Source organism: Cucumis melo, chromosome 3 (genome assembly GCF_025177605.1).
Source record: "Cucumis melo cultivar AY chromosome 3, USDA_Cmelo_AY_1.0, whole genome shotgun sequence".
NCBI lineage: Eukaryota > Viridiplantae > Streptophyta > Magnoliopsida > Cucurbitales > Cucurbitaceae > Cucumis > Cucumis melo.
Genome location: NC_066859.1, coordinates 27297531 through 27309729, shown reverse-complemented (window position 1 = coordinate 27309729; position 12199 = coordinate 27297531). Strand labels below are relative to the sequence as shown.

The window sequence follows — 12199 nt, the reverse complement described above, 5'->3', positions numbered from 1 at the left end:
TATTAAGAAGAAAATAGACACAATTTCAATTTAAAGTTAACAAACGACCATTCAAAACAAAGTATAGATTAAGATCAAAAATTTGGAAGAAAAAAAAATGCCAAAAATCAAAACCGATCCAAAAGAAAAATCAATTCGATGGTTTTATTCTTTATTGTACTTTAGTTTTGATTTTTTATGGGTAAAACCAATTGGTTTGATTTGGTCTTCACTTGGCTCCAAAACCAACAAAATCAAACCAACTATAGGAAATAGTTATTAGACACACCTAACTAAACTAAATCTTTACCTCCTTAAATAGATCAAAGTACCAAAAAAAAATCAAACCAATCAAATAAAACAAATTTCACATCTAGTTCCAAACAAATAATATACGACCAAATGAGAAGAAAATATACCAAAAATAATATTGCATAAGGGTGAAAATAAAAAGTTTCATGGAAAGGAGACAACATTCGGAAAAATAAACAACATTAGACTAAATTGTAACAAGAATAACATATACAAACACCAAGGGTGGAAAATAATTAAATCATCCAAACCATGCCAAAAGAAAAAAAGAAGAAGAAGAAGAAGAAAAACTACCATGATCCCAAAGAAAAATTGAACTCCAAAAAAAGTAACAAAGGAGAAAATTAATGAGAAATGAACCAAGAAAAGCAAAACACAAGAGAAAAAAAAAAGGTAAAAATAATTTTTAAAAAAACTCTCTAAAAGCAATAATAAAACAAGAAGAAATATGTGTTAAATATTTGGTAGAAAACGAACAAAGTAATACATTTAATTAACGATAGAACCAAAGAAAATAATGATATAAAAAAAAAAAGTGAAACAAAATAATAGAAGAGCCAAACAAAATATATATAACTAGAAGAATAAGAAATGTCACAATGAAAGAGACAATAACACATCGAGAAAGGGTGAAAATAATTTGAACCATCAAATCCAATCTAATGCCAAAGAAATGATATGTGTGTGTGACCAAATGAGTAAGAGATTACAGTATTACTATAAGGAACGCATAAAAGTGAAAGAAATTCATTAAAGACAAAGCGTATTCAAAGATATTCAACGAGAAGATGTTCCATTTTCAAATACTAAATTTATTATATTAGCAAAAGTATGTTAATATTAAAAAAGGTAATGATTTACTTTCATTTAAAAAACAAAAGATATAAAGAAAATAATTAAAACATGTTTAGTATATGTAACATTTTCAAATTCATAATCGAATATAAAATATAAATTTTGATTTTAGATTTCAAAATTTTTAAAAAATATGCATTTTCAAATATAGTAATAAGAAAATTTTATTTTTGTTTCCTACTAAATTCTTGGTTTTTTGTTTTAGTATAATTGTTGGATCAGCCATTGGATGGTGGTTGTAAGCGAAGTCATCGGAAGGGGGAGATGCCAAGGTTCAAAGACTCTCATTCACCTTTTAAAATTTGATCCCGCTTTCACTTTTCTACTTTTAACCTTTTACAAATAAAAATCAATTGTGCATTTTTGTGATATTCCATCCAAAATTTCACAACATTTATTAAAAATAATACAATGTTTTAAGAATTTACCAAAGAAATTAATTTTACCGAAGCAAAAACAAAGTAGAGGCAATATCTTGGAACTATGATTAAATTTCAATAAGAGAGGGACCAGAGGCAGAGAAGTGAATTGCCTGCCCGGTCTATGGTGTTATCAAATGAACAAAAAGAAGTGCACTAAAAAGTATTCCCTTAAATTTAAAAGCTCTTAAAAGCTAAAGCCAAACCCAAAGAAGGAGATTCCCAGTAGTACTCTTAAATTGCTGCTGCACAAAGGGCGCAACTTCAGTAAAGAACACAACCATCTGCACCTTTCTTTTACCGAATTCCCTGCCGTAGGAAGGGAACACATCAAGCCCTAGGGTTTATGATTTCATCATCAGCTCCTGGATTCGCAATATCGTGCTAACATCAGCTTTCCACCATTGGTTCTGGACTCGATGACTCAGGTCGAGATTTGTTGGACTGTCGCACTGAGTTGAACAGGATGTCCTTGATAACCTAAGCATGAAAATGTAACAAAACTGTGGTTAGGGAATAATGTGGTGCATCTTTGAGGTGCTCTTTTGTGAAATGAGCACGACATTTAAAAGCAAAGGGTAACGTGAGTCTCACCTGTGACATCAAACCATGAACTTGCTCCACCGTTATCTTTGCACTGTCGCGAGTGATCTTAGCAAGTTGGGAGTCTTCCTGCAAATGGAAGATGAAATTACAAAAAATACTTTGCTTATATATGAAGCAGAGTTCATCTGGTCGTCGAAATTAATATTGCTAGAGCAACTAGCTCACTTAGAGAGAGTGTGCGCTGTGTTGCATATATTGCCCTTCACAAATTTAAAAAATGCAATTTTTTTCTTTTGAGAAATCTTATGAGAGTTGGTCATCAAAGGAGAGAATTCTTGTTAACCACATAACAGATGGACATATCAAGGTGAATTTGACACTTGTCGAAACAGGACATAATTTTAGTACCAACAAAAAACATAATATAAACATAACTCAGTGAAGTACCCAAGCACATGCTTAGCATCACCAATACAAACTAGTAACACAACAATTTGCTTTGCTTAATTTCCAACGGGAAGGTTAAAAAATGGAAGGACCTACTTCTAACTGGTGAATGGAGTAATACGTGTCCAACCAAGAAAATTTTGGTTAATCCAAATCTTTTGTATCAGCCCTAAAAAGAAACAGACCAGCAATTTTCTCTCTTGGTGGCTTCTTTTCATTGGTTCCTTTTTTTTTTGCGCCTTTTATGTTCATGGCCTCCCGTTTTGTATTTTTATTCTTAATGGAGGTCGATTTCTAGTACGTGTGTCTGTATCTGTGTATATAAAGAATAAATAAATGATTCTTGCAACAGTTAGTTATGATATCAATGGGTTGTCTACTTGGCCAACCGGCAACCTCAACATATTTGAACTGGTTGGGGTAATAAATTATTTCATTCAAATCCTCACCCACATGTAGTTGAACTAAAAAGAATAGGTCATGCAAACCTATTTGGGCATGAGTTAAATATTTCAAATTCAAAGCAAAACTTCTGCAAAAGTGAAATTAAACTTTATAATATCCAGTATGAACACTCAGAATCTGTATGGAAAGGTCTCAAATTGTTTCTTTCCAGATTCCATTTCTGTAATATCTGGTTTATGGCCTAATATTTTGGACAAAAAGTATGCATATCTATCTACAGTACAAATTATAACAGATCGTTTTTTGTAGCTTATGAAATAGATAGATGCATGTACCAGATAGAGCTGTATATGCTCCGAAAAATATATATAAAAGAAGAAGAAATAAGAGAAACGACTTAACACACCTCCTTCTTCCTCTGAGAAGGAGCTATCAATGGCCCAAAGCGGGAGTGAGCTAACTGATTCTCCACCTGCTCAAGTTTTTCAGCTGCAAATAACAAAATAAACAACTAAAAAGAATCATATAAAATTCAGATCAAATCTAATAATTCAAGTAGGGATAATGAATAGAGTGCGTTGTAATGAAGACAAGGATACCTAAATCTGAAATTTGCCCAGCAACATAATCTCCATTACCCAAGAGAGGAGAAGAAGAAAGTGTATTAACCCAGTACTTGTTCCAAAGTAAATCCAAGAGGTGGCAGTCAAGTGAAGACTTGAAATAAGTGATATCAAGCGCATAATACTGCAATAACGTGTAAAAGTTAAGAAAATCCCATACCCAATGGAAAATAAACTGAGGAAATCTAACAAGGTGAAAGATCAAGGGAGGAAACCTGTTTACAATGCACACCGAAGTCTTCGATCTTATTCAGTGGGATGGTTTGATACTCAGAAACAGGCTCATCTGGTGGCTTATATCCTTCCGGGTAGGTCCTGAAAGCCCCAATCTCAACCTTTCCAGCAGAAACAGTTCTTGTAGGATCTATCACAACAGCCAAAAATGGCTCCTGAAATTGTTGGTTTAACATCTGTGTGGAAACGTCAATACCCGAAAGCCAGCATCCGTAACCTGGATGAGAATGGTACCATCCTACAACGTTCTCCAACCTCCCCGCCTATATCATAAGAGAGCCATAATATAAAAACTACGAAGGTTGTCAAGAATTCAAAGATAAGACGGCATCACTTCACTACAACATATGTAGAAAATTCATCAATTCTCAAGAAAATCGATAAATTCAAAAAAAAAAAAAAAAATCAGCATTGGTTCTACGAAATGAGATATTGATGAACTTAGAAACCTACACATCAACAACAAACATAGGGATAAACAGAAAAATACATTCAACGTCAGTATATACTCCTTCAATGCAACGCTCAACGGGGCAAAATAAACCAAAACTCCATGCATAACAGAAGCACATAGATGAAACTTGTCGAATCAAACAACAGAAATATATTTTCAATTGATAGGAAAAAGAAAGCAATCAGAATGGCAAGTTCGAAAAGAATATAAGAAAAACCTGCTTGTTCGTCTGGGAATAATCAACCATATACTCATACGCATCAGCCTGAGCATTAACCCTAGTCTCGGTACCTTCAACAGGCAAAGCAAAGGCATCCATGACGATAATAGCGTCTCCATCGGTCTTCCCCTGCATAAGTCCCATGACCTCTATAGTTCCACCGGAGCGTGCATGAACCACCATTTTAAGAAGCGCGAGGGCAGAGATCTTCACACGCTTGAAGTAATGAGGATCATTCTGCCACGGCTTTTCCTGCTGAAACTTTGCTTGTGCAGCCTCATCGTAATAGAATATCGCATCGGAAGCAGAATCTGAAGCTTTGGAAGTGGTCGGAGGAGTATCGACGGAGATGATATTGTTCTCAAGCTCCCAGGTTTTCTGAGCTATTTGTGAGGATGATGGAAACGGCTCCATTCGTCTTGAAATGGAAGACGAACGAGAAGAATATGAAGAAAAATGCTACCAATTCTCGTCTGATTTCAAATTTTTCGATACCTTTTTACTGATTTCTGTTGATGAAATTGGGGTTTCTTCAATGGCAGTTCTGAAAGAGAAGCGAGTGGAATTCCCCCGATCGATCCACAGTAACTGAGGAAACTAGATTTTCTCCTCACACCGCCAAAAGCATGAACTTGAATGGACATAGCCCATTAGGTTTCTGCCGGGCCCATATAGTTATTAGGCCAATGTACGCTCACCCAATTTTTCTCTAGTAAGCCCATGTTTGAAATAAAACTTTTTTGGGAACGATAAAAAAGAAAGAAAAAAGAGAGATTTACAAAAATATTTATAAAATACAGTAAAATTTTAAATTTTATCGATAATAGACGTTGATATAAGTTTTTATAGTGATACAATTCAAAATTTTCCTATAGATGATAAATATTTTAATTTATTTTACTATATTTAAAAATTCCTTTTTATTATTATTATTATCAAATATTACTATTTTGAAATGGTTACTTTTGTTTCTATGTTTTTTATTTTTTAATTTTAGACTAACTATCGAATATACTTTGATCGATTGAGCTGTTGTCAATTTGACACAAATTACTAAATATAAATTAAATTATTTAATTTCATCGCTGTAATATTCCATGTAAAAGAAAATTTGTCAAAAATAGAAAAATTGATAAAATACTTATATTTAGTAATGAATTTTGTGATTTTTTTTTTGTCATGGAGTGTAAAATATTTTGTTTTTTATTTCTATTTTTGAAAAAAAAAACCCTAAATTCAAACCCATACCGCAATTTTTTTCTTAAAATATTTTAAATTTTGGTTTTAGTAAAAGCAAGAATGTGTATAGTACATCAGAAAGAAGAGCACTTAGTTCTTGCCTTTATAATGAAGCATGCTTGTTTAATTTGGTGGTGAAAAGAAAAGATATTAAAGAATTAAAGAAGAGCATGTTTCATCCTTTTTAATTATCCATTGTTTTTTTTATCTAAAAGTAAAAGTAATAATATTTTATTTAAAAATAAAATTGAATTATGTGCAAAAAAAAGAAAAAAAAGGAAAAAAAAAAAAAACAATAAATAAAATAGATATGGTAAGCACTCATAGTTGAGTTTTTGTGGTTGACATGCTTTTATTTCCTTATATTTTATTTTATTATATTTTGTCCTAACTACCACAATAACCTTTTAATTTTTCAATTCAATTTTCCCAATTTATTATCAGTTCTTTTGAGTAATGTTTGGAAGTTTAATATGTCCCACAATATGTTTTCTTTTGTCTTTTATGTTCTTTTTTTTTTTTTTTTTTTCATTTCATTGTGTCTCTATTGTCTTCTATGTGAAGGTGTGGATGAAAAAATACCTTAAATTCATCGTCAAAAATTTATAAAATATAACAAAATTTTCAGTTTCGTTAATGATACACACTGAAAGATATTAATAGACTTCTATTAGTGTTTAACGTTGATAGAATCTGAAATTTTGTTATATTTTTATCTATTTTATTGGTTTTTAAAAAATTTCCAATTATCTTTATGAGAGCATGTGAAAATTTTGGTACTATGCCCTATTTATTTTATGGGAGTTGATTTATGTGTTGACATATATAAAAAAATTTATCCATGTGTAGTTACGTGAATTTTTTAAATTTTCTTTGCACAAAAAAAGAAGGTTCAACTAAGTATTAGAATAACACGTGATACGGTGATTATATGGACTAAAACGGAGTGCTAATTTAATTTTTGTTTCCTTTTGTTACATATTTACGTGTTTATTTAGTTATTGAATAGAATATATATAAAAAAAAAAGAGTTATAGTTGTATAAGAGGTCAGTAGACTCAACTATTTATACTATTTCACTTATTTATTTATTATTTTTTAGTATAAGCCTATAGGGCTCTAAATTTATTGTCGGTAACGACTCTATAAATTTATTTGTTACTAATTAAAACCTATTATTATTTTTTTGTTTAAAATTCCATCCTATTGATGCTTTCTCAATAAACACAAACTTTTTATCTTTTATTAAAAAAACATGATTCCATTTTATTGCAATTTATCCCCTTTAACACTTAAAACACCAACAAATAATATCTTATATCTAAATTTCGATATTTCAAAAACATCAACGTTTCCATCCATAGATCAATCTAAACTCCCTACTAAAATTAAATTCACGTATGTATAAAACTCATTCAAAATTTCAAGTCAATAATCTTATAAGTTAAAACGCATTGTTTTGTAATTGAAACGTTTTAGAACCTCGATTAATGTATATTTTCTAAAATAAGTAATGCACATATATGTCAAGCATGTGTATATAAAGATAACATTTAATGGATAATCAATTTGATTTCCTATCTTTTTTTATAATATATTTCCTCCACATGTCTAGCTGCAGGTTTGTCACGTGACAGTTTCTTTTATTATTTAAACAGTTAACTATATCTTTTAGACCTTCTCTTATTTTGTGATAGAGGATTATGAACATAAATAAACCATCCTCAAACTATCTCACTACTCCCTTTACCGCTGCTTCAACTCATAAAGTTTGTTAGTGACCTTTACGTAAGTCTTTGTTTCCAATCCAAAAAATCGTGCATTATGAGAAGTTATATATGTTTCAGTTATTCGTGAACCTTCGTTTCGACACGATATATTTCACATGCTCAAGTTGTTTTCACCATCTTAAACAGTGGAGCAATTTGAGAGTGTTTTGTTTGTTCAAAAAATGATACATAAAAACTATTGGATCCACACTCGTTACTAGAATTGACGAGAAAAAATTTATTTAAGGATTTTAAAATAAATTAAATGAAAACTAACAGTAAACTTCATGTGAAAGGTAAAGGATAAATGAAATTAGGATTTGGGTATATGATGCAAAGCTTTTAATTAAAAATAAACACATAGACAAATAGTTAAAAGAAATAATATAATTATTTATTTTTAGCAAAATAATGAAACGTCATATTTTATTTAATAATAAAGGGTTATGAATGTGTCGCTTTATTCTTTGATTATTTTATATAAAAAATTAATTTGAGTCCACAAGAAATTATGAAATAAGAAAAAAAAAAATATATATATATATATATATATATATATATAAAGAAATAAATAAAGAAAAGAAACTGTGTACAATAATGACAGCCATCCACGTCGGCTCGCAATAGCGATTGTTTGAAAGCAATACGGACCTCTGCAACGGAACGGCAAATTTAATTTCTCTCTCAAATAGTATTATCTAAATTAAAAATAACTTCTTTTTATTTTTTTTTCTTTTTAAAGTTTACATTAATCCTACCGTAACAATCAATTGTGATCATCAGTAGAACAGAGTTGGGTTTTTGACCAAATCAACCTCAATCGAATCGACTAGTTTAGTAAATATTCAAATCGACATCAAAATCGTTAAATAAAGATCTATTGGTCCATCGAGCAGTTTTTTGTCAAGTTGATTTAACATTTAGAAATATCTTCTAGAAATTATCGATTTTAAACCTTTCGAAACAGATCTCGATCTATTCCTCTCGTTTTCTAGTCGATCGATTTCGATTTAGTCGATTGGCTCGGTTTTTTGATGTATCATGCTTGCCTATAATAAAAATTATCATATTAATATTTTTGAAATTTACAACGGAAAAATGTTAATAGGTAACCCTTCTTAAAAAATAGACAATAACACTTCTTAAAAAATTGACAATGTGTTTATAAAGTAAGTGTTTATTTGAATTGGCTATATAAAAAAAGAGACCATTGTTTCAAAAAACGTGATTTCTATTTAAATTATTTTTATAAAATATTTTTCAAATAAACTTTTGAATATATTTGAAAAGGTAGATTTTGGGTGATTGGTAAAATATTTTTATTTATTATTTTTTTATATATGGAGGAAGTTATATGGAATTTTTGCAATTTACTTCTTAATTTCGACCTTTAGAAATAAACAATACAAAAAAAAGTATGAGGAAAAAATCGTTATTTTAATTAATTTATTATTAATAAAATTAATTTGTAAAAAGAAGAAATATATATAGATATATAAACATAAAGAGGAACATGCTTCCCCACCCTTCTGACGACTCTCTCACCCTTTTTGCAGGCTCAAGTTGCAGATACTCTCTTCTCTTGCGTGAAAAGTCTCCGCCTTTCTTTTCTCAGGTCTCATCTCCATCTGGGTTTTCAATTTTTCTCTGAATTCATTATTTTTTTTCAGGTGATTTTGATTGGATTTGTGTTGTTCTTGCTGTATCTGAACTTAATTGTTCTTTTGATTAATTGTTCTTATATTTTTGTTTAGCGATTTGGGGGTGCTTTTTTTATTTTCCTCTGATTTCGTCGCCAAATTTGTGGTACTTGATCGTCAGAAACCCGTTTTACTTTTAGTTGTTGAGTTTTCGAAACTATTGTTATGTTGGTGATTGGGTAATCGCATTGAACAACGTTTTTTTACCGGGTTTTTTGTTTTTTGCTTGTTTGTTCTGAGCCATTGACTATGATTTTGTTGCGATGGCCTTTTCAAACTCGGTAGGCGGCTGTGATTTTATAGAGTTTTGACTTTTAGATTCTTTTCACTCTCTTCCTCGGGTTCTCTGTTGAGATCATGTATAATTGTCATTTTGATATTATTCTTTTTAGAAGATGGGTATGCGATAAAATCGGTGGTTTGTGTCTGCTAAAGAATTGGACTGAATGGAATGATTGGAAATTTGGAATCTGATTGCTGGTTGGGTTTTTACTCTTATAACAGTGGTGTGGAGCATGAGAACTTGAAGGGAAGATAAAAGATCTTGTTTATTGAGAAATTTAAAAAGAAAGTTGTATTACTAGTAAGAAGTTATGTTCCGTGTTATTTTGGATATGGAGTTTTGAGGAATATAAAGGATCACGTTTTTTGGGAAATCAAAGTAGAAAGTCGTGTTGCTATTTGTAAAAATTTATGTTCCGTATTTATTTTGGAAAGTTTGGTTCCTTTGGAGTCTTCGTCCAGAAAGTGTAGAATTAAAACTGTTGATTGCATTGTTCTTATCGGGAATATCTATTTAGTGATTGTTACCTAATTCAAGTTTTGTTGTTATGTCCAGATGTGCAGATAATTATGGTGGTTCAAGGATTGGACTTCTAAATGTGTTCGGTGTATTATTTTGTCCTCGCACAGAATCATTTTGGGCCTGGTTGATCAATGATTAGATTCTGGTTCTTTGATTAATATTTTAGATTCAACTTAGGTTCTCATAGTTCCTTCTTCTTCACTGATTTTTTCTATGAAAGTGAGCTAAACTTTCTATCTCTTTCATGGATAGTAATCAGTTTGGTTCTAACTGGGATGATGTGATTTGTTCGATTTGCTTGGATTTTCCTCATAATGCTGTACTTCTGCAATGCTCATCATATGACAAAGGATGTCGTCCCTTTGTATGCGACACGGATCATTTACACTCAAATTGTCTTGATCGTTTTAAAAATGCACATAACACAATTCCTCCATCAACATCTGATGTAGTTCCTCCAATGAACACAGAACCAGTGGCACCAGAAGATGATTGCAAATTATGTTGTCCTTTGTGTAGAGGAGATGTTAGTGGATGGAAGGTGGTTGATGAGGCTCGCATACAGTTGGATGAAAAGAAACGTTATTGTGAGGAAGAACAATGTAGATTTATGGGCACGTATTTGGAATTACAACAACATGCTCAGTCAGAGCATCCTCATGCTCGTCCTTCAAAAATCGACCCTGCTCGACAACTTGATTGGGAAAATTTTCAGCAGTCCTCTGAAATCATCGATGTCTTAAGTACCATCCACTCAGAAGTTCCCCGTGGGGTGGTGTTTGGAGACTACGTGATTGAATATGGAAATGATGAAAGTGGAGATGAGTTTGAGGATTTCCCTGGGGACGATGGCAATTGGTGGACCTCTTGTATCTTGTACCAAGTATTCGATAATTTTAGGAACTCAAGAAATCGAAGGAGGTCAAGAGTTGGTGACACAAGAAGGGGAAATCGTCGTTCAAGTAATGATTTGTCGAACTCAGATGATAGTTCTGTGGCCTCGGTAGAATTTGCAGACTATGGAGTAGAAGAAATCGATGACGAACTTGTGACTACAAATGTCTCTTCGAGGGGTAGTTCCAACCACAGGAGGTGAGAAAATGCATTCCCCTTCAAATCCCCATTGAGCTCTATTCAAGTATTCCTGTCTAACTAGTTATTTTAACATGCTTTTGGCTGAAATTAACCTTAAAAACTAAAGAAAATGAACCGTTATAACATTTATGAATTAGATGAGACTTCCTTTTGTTGTATCTAGTTCCTAGCTCTACAAGCTGAATGGTTTAGCTTAGATGCCATTATACCGATATATTTGAGTTGTTCTAACTTGATTGATTTATCTTCCTAACTGATCCCTAGTTCCCGAAGACGTCGCTCCCGCTTTTACGACAACTAGCCACTAGGTATGCATTTCCCATGATCTGCATTGTCTTGTATTGTCTTTGTTTTAACATTCAACATAACATCGTCAGGATGTTCTATTTTCTTCTCCTTCCTATCTCACAAATATTTCCCTTGTTCTCTCATGATTTTGTGGCAGTGTCGGAAAATGAGGCGGAGTTAAGGAAATAGATGAACCATTTAGACGTAGAAAAGTACTAAAATTCATGTTACATTCTGTCATGTTTAAACGTTTAGTTCTTACATTATGTTGGCTTCTTTCTTTCTTCTATTTTTGTTTGGTTTCTTTTATGGGGTTGTTCTAAGATGTATTCTGCTTACTCATTATATTGTCAAAATGGATTGAAAGGCGCCAAACAGATGATAACTGATGCTTTAGTTAGTGTATAGCTGATCTAAATTTTGTTCCCTTGTCATTTATAACTTTCTTATTCTTGCAACCTCACTACTTACGGTTGTCGACATGCTCAACTATTGTTGAGTCCGTGCTTATCATGTGCGATATTCTAAAACGCCAAGTTCTTGCTTTGACACTGTTTTGTTCTCTTTTGTTGTCGAACCCAAAACCGTTTTTCTTTCTTTCCCAACTTCAATCTATGATTGATGTTTAGCTTTAAAGTTGTAGTTCACAGTGATATGGGATTGGTCTGAGGTCAGTGTCATAGGATATGCTTAGATGGGAATCAAGTTAAAATTATAATTATGAAGGAAATATTATATTACCCTTTAAACACAAGTCAACTTCTAAAGAAGTACATTCTTGCTAAAATGGGTGCAATTGATGCTATTTT

General features: G+C 31.7%; 2 protein-coding genes across 3 annotated transcripts; one reads left to right on the top strand and one right to left on the bottom strand.

The window, feature by feature from the left end:
• Window positions 1-1608: 1608 nt before the first annotated feature.
• Window positions 1609-5099, bottom strand: LOC103488234 (COP9 signalosome complex subunit 5a-like). Its single transcript, XM_008446868.3, has 6 exons — window positions 4492-5099; window positions 3802-4083; window positions 3563-3710; window positions 3370-3452; window positions 2160-2237; window positions 1609-2045 (listed from the first exon to the last, which is right to left on the bottom strand). The coding sequence occupies exons 1-6, from the start codon at window positions 4906-4908 to the stop codon at window positions 1956-1958; spliced, it is 1098 nt and encodes a 365-aa protein (XP_008445090.1). The 5' UTR covers window positions 4909-5099; the 3' UTR covers window positions 1609-1955.
• A 3857-nt stretch (window positions 5100-8956) lies between these two features.
• LOC103488235 (uncharacterized) lies at window positions 8957-11824 on the top strand. Of its 2 annotated transcripts, none has more exons than XM_008446869.3 (4): window positions 8957-9117; window positions 10041-11099; window positions 11367-11410; window positions 11548-11824. In XM_008446869.3, the coding sequence occupies exons 2-3, from the start codon at window positions 10252-10254 to the stop codon at window positions 11401-11403; spliced, it is 885 nt and encodes a 294-aa protein (XP_008445091.1). In that variant the 5' UTR covers window positions 8957-9117; window positions 10041-10251; the 3' UTR covers window positions 11404-11410; window positions 11548-11824. The 2 variants fall into 2 exon arrangements, with proteins under 2 accessions (XP_008445091.1, XP_008445092.1); XM_008446870.3 differs by having other exon boundaries at window positions 9036-9172.
• The last annotated feature ends 375 nt before the right edge of the window (window positions 11825-12199 follow it).

Bases quoted from the DNA above. Each gene is read 5' to 3' on its own strand.
- LOC103488235 (XM_008446869.3), top strand. From the start codon at position 10,252: ATGGATAGTAATCAGTTTGGTTCTAACTGGGATGATGTGATTTGTTCG. The intron at 11,100-11,366 runs GTGAGAAAATGC...ACTGATCCCTAG, and splicing joins GGTAGTTCCAACCACAGGAG to TTCCCGAAGACGTCGCTCCC.
- LOC103488234 (XM_008446868.3), bottom strand. From the start codon at position 4,908: ATGGAGCCGTTTCCATCATCCTCACAAATAGCTCAGAAAACCTGGGAG. The intron at 4,084-4,491 runs GTTTTTCTTATA...CTTATGATATAG, and splicing joins ATTCCCAGACGAACAAGCAG to GCGGGGAGGTTGGAGAACGT. The intron at 3,453-3,562 runs GTATCCTTGTCT...TGTTATTTGCAG, and splicing joins TGGGCAAATTTCAGATTTAG to CTGAAAAACTTGAGCAGGTG.